We start from the raw sequence: 7,041 nt of genomic DNA, 5'->3' as shown, positions 1-7,041 counted from the left end.
GGAAAAATTACCTTTCACGTCTACAGCACATTAACAGGTCATATCAATATTATCATCATGAATTTAAAAATTCATTTCAATCATATGATAAAGTATAAAATTTTCTAGAACTTTTTGTCATAGTTTCGAAGATTATCTGTAATTCAGAATATTGACAGGGAGCCTAAATAATGTCATGTCATCTTCCATCCAGCATTATATTTCTGTGATGAATGTGGTATGAATATATTATTTAATACACCATTAAAATTTATAATTCTGCATCATTTTATATATTGCTCTATTACTTTAAATAGCCTTTATTACTTTCTTTTTTTTTTCATTGTTCTTTGTGTGTTCGATAATGTTAAAACAAAAAATCATTATTAATTGGACGGAACAGTAAACACAATTATTTCTAGCACAGCGTTTTGAAAAATATCTCCCAAATTGTTTCATTTAAAATGAATTAATTAGTCGGTATTCTCCCAACTGGTAATTTACTGAATTTCGTTAGTTAGTTAATCAGTTTTATACTAGATGGCGCCACATCTTTTTCAGAATATTTTATTTTTAAAAGCAGTGCTTATCGTTTCGCTCACATGCAATTCTTCGGTTGAATTTGCGAAGACTTTTTAAAATGTTGTCTTCAAATTTTTGTTATCAGTTTACCCAGATTTATCTCAAACAGAAATTTATTATTTTTTAGTTTACATTATAAAGAGTTGAAATAAGAAGCCAATGAAATAAATTCATTTTGTCTTTTTTTTCTAATACTATGCTTACAAACAACTAAATATAGCAATACAAAATTGAGTGTATTTTGTCCTACCTCTTATGTATTTCATTCACTATATGCGCGAAATTCTTGATATGATCTATATCCATAACATTTACGGGCCACTTTTAGTTATATTAACATCGAGTAATTCATTGAAATATTCAAACCAGCTAAGCTAAAAAAAAAAAAAAAACCTTTTATTCGCACCCCGCAGCCGAAAATACAGCAAAAGAAATAAATATTTTACAAAACGTAACAAATTATTTATATTAGATAATAATAAATATGATCATGCAAATTTGAATAAAATGGCAGGAAAAAAGTGTAAAAACTATTTTAGTGGCGCCACCTATCGATCTGTAAAATAACTACACAGTTAAGTAAGGTAGATTACCTACTGGGAGAATATAAATCAGCCTTTTATTTTCTCAATGTATATAAACATTGAGGCATTTTTTTAATCTGTTATGATATTTAAAATATAATAAACATTTCATTTTCTTATCAATTAAATAATACCAACTTTCAAGTAAAAACTTGCAAAAACTTTTATCATAATTTTCAAGACCATTTCTAATGTACATTTAGCATGTTAAATAATGCAATCCTCCATCCAAAAATAGTTATTCAAGTAAAATAATCTGGAGAAATGTTAGGCACATAATCTAATTAATTAGCATATATTTAATTTACTTTACATATTAGTGTAAGAAATATTATCAAATAAGGAAATTTGAACTTTTCTGTTTTAGTTTTTGCAAATTATTGAATTGCATTAAAAGTAAATTTAAGTTTTTATACAAATACCCATTATAATAAATATCAGATAAATAAAAATAATGTTACTTAATATTCATAACAGCGATTATTTTTATCCATAAATTACTCAAATGCATGCCACAGAAATTTGTTTCTTATTATCTTCTTGATTATTTCTCAAACACAAAAATATATGTGCCTAATATGTCCAAGAATGCAAATGCAGTTTACTTATTAGTTTAGTTAGTTTTAAATGCAATTTATCAATACAATTTTTATTTCATATTATTGTAGATATAGATCTTTATATTTAGGAGCCAGATTACTAAGATTAATCATTATTACATGCATAAACTAAAGAACGATCTAATCTAGTACTGATAATTCTTGATTATTGTATTCTTTTCCTTTTATTTCTTTTATTCATATTAATGAATAGCTGGAAATATATATTATCTACCTCAAAATATGGACAAAGAACTTTATTACAATAAAATGGATAAACAAGAAATGAATGTGCCAGTATATTTTTCCATTCACGCTTAACAAAATTCACAAAGAAACTGAAAAACATTGAGTACATTTTCTTTAAATTATAACAACATTTAAGCCATTTAAATGTTCACTATAGAAAGAACACAGTCTGCAATTAAATTTAAAATCATTAACTAATATAAAATTTTATAAATTAGCTTTCACTCCAAACAATTCTACAGAAATTTGTCTTGTAAAATAGTAATTTCAAGAGTATGCTACTCTATTGATGTTTTATACAAACAATGTAAATAAATTTACACCAGGATTACCAGAAATATATGTTCTTATTACCGATAAATCAATAAACATTTTAATGTTTATTCTGCAAAATAAAGAATGCACAGCTAAAGGTTTGAATGAAAAATTATTTATTTACAGATAATTAACAAGTGGTCGATGGAATACAATGATAAACTTGAGTTGCATCAAATTTGATATTGCACACAATTTTGAATGTGAACTATGCAAATGATTCACAAATACAAAAAGAAATAGAAATGATGCTCATTTAAGAAAACTATGTATAACATATAAAAGTTTATAAGTGTAAAAAGAAAAGCATTCTTACTGAACAAATAAAGTTTTGAAGAATGCATATCAAAAGATGTTAAATAAATTTATCAGAAAATATATCTATTTAATCTCAAATGCACTTATCACATACTTATTTGTAAGTCATATATTTTTAGAATAAAAAAATGAATTTATCTTGGCAAGGAACTGTGATAACAGCAAAATCTCACACATTTATAAGACCATGATACACACAAATTTAATGAAAAAATAAATAAATTAGGGACTGTAATTGGGACATACAATTTACAATAGTTTACAATTCCACCATTTTTAAACTATTAAACATTATCTAAAGATATAACAATGCATTTCTACTGAATCAGTTAAAACTGTAATACAGTCAATTTTCTGCAAAATATCTCCTGGCAGTAAATACTTTTTTTTTTTTTTTTTTTCATGAACACTTTTCACTGAAAAATTACACTGGTGAAAATTAACTTTTATTTCAACAATTTGAAACATTTTTTTAGGAAAAATCATGAACTTCTGTAAAACACCTTTACAGTAAAACCATGAATGAAATATCAATTTTAAAAATAATACAAATCCTATTAAATGCATGTTACATTATGTTACAAAATATTATGAGTATACTGCTATATAGATTAAGATAAATTATTTTTCTCAAATACTTTTTTAAAAGAATTTTAGAAGTATGACACATTATAAAAAATAAAACAGAAAACTATGATTTTGTTTCTTTTGTGACAGAAAAAGTAATTAATTAATTATTGTTTATTAAAACCACGCATATATAGAATAAATTTCATTTTTAATTTCAGCGCGAATTGATGTGTATTTGATAAAAGTGTATAAATAATAAATTCTATTCAATATATTTGGCAAAACTGTTCTTCTCTTAGATAATGAAATAGAAGACAAATAATTTAAAGATTATGACTAGAAAAAGCACTATTTTCAGGAACATAAGGCATCAATTACAAATATGCTGCATTATAAGATAGACAATTTTATAAACTATATAGAATATACATATGCACTTCAAATCAGATATTCATTAAATTAGAGATTAAGAATATAATTACAAGTTATTGATTAGTAAATTAATTTTAATTTAAAAAAAATACATTTGTACTTTTAGAGCTATTAAACAATTTTTGCTTCCTTCACAAATAGCTTATTGCTGTTATTATGGTTATATTATTATCTGAAAAATTTCCAAAAACAGCACTGTATAGATAAATATATATTTAAAATATAAAAACCGCTATAAAATACTCTGTATAAGAATTGTTATCAAGTAAGTACTTGATTCTTTTTCTTTCATCTTCAGAGATAGGAAAAACAAATAACAGAATAAAATATTTTCATCAAGCCAATATCTAGTTTTTCTAACATTATTATTAGATTAAGAAAATTGTGATGCTTTGAAATTTTTAAGAGTTAATACTTAAAAAAAAATACTCTTAAGGCTACTTACTTTTTAAGTCAATAAGTAAATATAAATTAATGTAAAGCTTTAAATAAAGCACTAAAATAAATATGGCAGTTCTAAAAATAAATTTTTTTGGCCCAATTTTTTTTTTTAAAGTAATGCAAAAGAATTTTTTTTCATTATATTTTCAAGTATTGTTTATGCAATTTACCACACTCAATTGCTACATTAGTATACTTAACTTGTTATCAGAGCTCCATAATGTTTGTAATTTACTATCCATATACATTGCTGTACTGCTTTTAAATAATAAAAAGGAGAGCTGTAAAAATTATAGATATGCATTCTCATTAATAACCTGAAACAAAACTCTTTCTGTACATCTCAAAATGGCAGTGCATAGTAAATGACAAAAATAAACTGAGTATTCTACGATTTGCATTAATAATGACTTGAAAAAGGGAGAAAAATCTTTGGCTAAAAATCAAACAAACAGAGAACTATAGATAGCACATACACTAACAGAGAATACGCATCAACAGTAAGACACAAGGAACAAATACTTTTAAAAACTCTAACTCTCATTTCTTAACAAAAAATTTCAGTTTTTAACTAAAAATATATTTTTATTTATAATGCATTACTTATAATAGCATTTAAGGGAACATAAATTAATTTCCTGAGTATAAACAAAATGCTACCACAGCAGATCATAAAAAATAATGGATTCACCAAGTTTTAAATTTCAGATTTCTAATACAGAAAGGGCAGAACAGAAAACAGGTATAAATAGAAAATATTAAACAATGAAGAGACTGTTTTAAAACAATAGCAAGATGAATTAAATTTAAAGTAAGAAAAAAAAAAAAAAAAAAAAAACTACGTTGCACAATTTTATGATGACAAAGGTGTTATGCATATGCATATATAAATTCAGCTAAAATTGTTTTAAAAACGTCTACAAAATAAAAGTCTGGTTTATAGTTGAAAGTTGCCCTGTACAATCGCTATTTCAGCTTAACATGTTTAAAACATTAAATATTTATTTAATCATTACATTTTATACAGAAGAAAGTTAAGTTTTAACTTAAAAACATGAAATTTTATTTGCAGTATAGACTTAAATAGCATCATCAAAACAACTAAAATTACATAATTATATCAAATTTATTTACATTGTAGAGAAACAAAGAAAAGCAAGCTCATGTAAATTAATAAATGCAGGATGTTAACTTAAACAATTTAATTCTTACAGTTTTAATTTAAATTTCATAACTTGAAACAAATTCAGTTTTAAAAGCATGCACAACACATTAAAAATATCTACCAGAAAAACGAAATTGTTTTACATTCATAAACAAAAATGCAACATCTACAAATTAGGAAGCAAAACAGATATATCATAAAACAAAATACTACTTGTTATGAAAGTAATTTTTGAATGATATAATATTTTTAATGCAGTTTTACAATTATAAATTATGCAGCTTGCATTTAAGTAATTAGTAAATTATTATTTTTGGTATTCTAAATTGTGTGGCAAGTTTATATATATAAAAAAAAAAAAAAAAAAAAAAAAAAAAAAAAAAGAACTAAGAGAAAATTCTTATTCTATACAGGCAGATAGCATTATATAATAAAATTTGATTCAAAATATTGCACATTAATTTCTACAGCAGCAATATGAGAACTGTCATATTCAAGAACTTTCAACTGCTATAATTTAGAAATTCCTTTTGTTCTTAGTATTTGAACATTTACAAAAAGTACTATTTATATCTACTGGGTCATATTTTGTAAATATTTAAAATAGATAAGTATGCAAATTTTTCACTTTAATGTAGTATGAATATAAAAATAAAATTTAAGTTTTATAAAAGATTAAAAATGTAATAAAAAATAACATGAAGTTTGTACAGCAAACATGAACTGTATATATAGCTATATGCAAAAAATGTAATAAATTTTGCTCGTATAATAAGTAGTATGTGGGTAAGGTATGAGATTCTAAAAAAAGCAATATTCAAATTATTTACTATAAAAAAAATTAAAAATACTTGTTCCTTCAAATTACTTTGGCACTGATGTTGGCATACATGTTGGATTAAAAAAAAAAAAAAAATAAAATTGAAATGGATTCATTAACATGTATGTTCCCTTTTTTCTCCTTTACTTAAAAATGCAAGGAATGCTAATGAAAATGTTTCTAACAGTTACACAAACGTCACTCGCATAATGAATGAATACAAAAAATTTTCGAACAAAAAGTTCTATCAATAGTAAACAACTTTTGAACACTGAAATTAAAAAACATTATCATCATTATCAACAGTCAGCTACTATAAAAAGAGTATATTTTTCTCTTTTTCATTTAGTTTGGCCAATGACAATTTTTCAGTGCTTTTAATGAGCATGGAAAAAGGAATTTTATACAACAGTGATACAAATGATAAAAAAGGAACATTTTGTTTAAACAGAATTTTTACATGGAAATATGGATAATGAATAAATTTTTTGTCACTTGACATATATAGTAACTCTCTGAAGTAACCTTAAGCACTTGTGATAATTTTTCAAAATATGCAGTCATTTTTTTAATTACATTAAAATTATACTTATGGTTCCAAGACAAGACGGCGATAACATTTGTCTGGAAGAGCATTTCGAATGTCCGCTATGTTAGCAACATCTTTTTGCATTTTTGCAACTTCTTCAGCATAATCTTTTGCCCACTGGTTTTGTAATTCTCGAGCTTGCCGCAGTTCTCCCATACGAGTATTAAAATCTGCTTCCTTGTATTCTTTTTCAGCATCTTCTAACCTTTTTTCCAATTCATCTAGCAGAGTTTCATCAATTTCATCTAAGCCATCTGTGAAAATAAGAAACATAATTTTAATGTAAAGTGAAATTTTTTTTAAAAATAAAGTTAATGAAATTATACATCCAATGTTTTAAAATTTTATGCAAAAATTCCAAAAGCTTAAATGAAAACAGACTTACAGCTATAATACAT

General features: G+C 24.3%; 1 protein-coding gene across 1 annotated transcript in view; it reads right to left on the bottom strand.

The window, feature by feature from the left end:
• Positions 1-2,407: 2,407 nt before the first annotated feature.
• The window catches only part of LanB2 (laminin subunit gamma-1), a 177,533-nt gene continuing 172,899 nt past the window's right edge, over positions 2,408-7,041 (bottom strand). The window contains exon 26 of the mRNA XM_085827199.1: positions 2,408-6,897. Within this exon, the coding sequence (XP_085683325.1) occupies positions 6,644-6,897 (254 nt within the window). The 3' untranslated portion in view covers positions 2,408-6,643. The remainder of the gene's footprint in view (positions 6,898-7,041) is intronic.

This window comes from Stegodyphus dumicola, chromosome 11 (assembly GCF_044657685.1).
Source record: "Stegodyphus dumicola isolate Sdum_Otavi_A_Nest chromosome 11, ASM4465768v1".
Lineage (NCBI taxonomy): Eukaryota > Metazoa > Arthropoda > Arachnida > Araneae > Eresidae > Stegodyphus > Stegodyphus dumicola.
The sequence above is the reverse complement of the archived record's forward strand: the minus strand, read 5'-3'. Positions and strand labels throughout refer to the sequence as shown.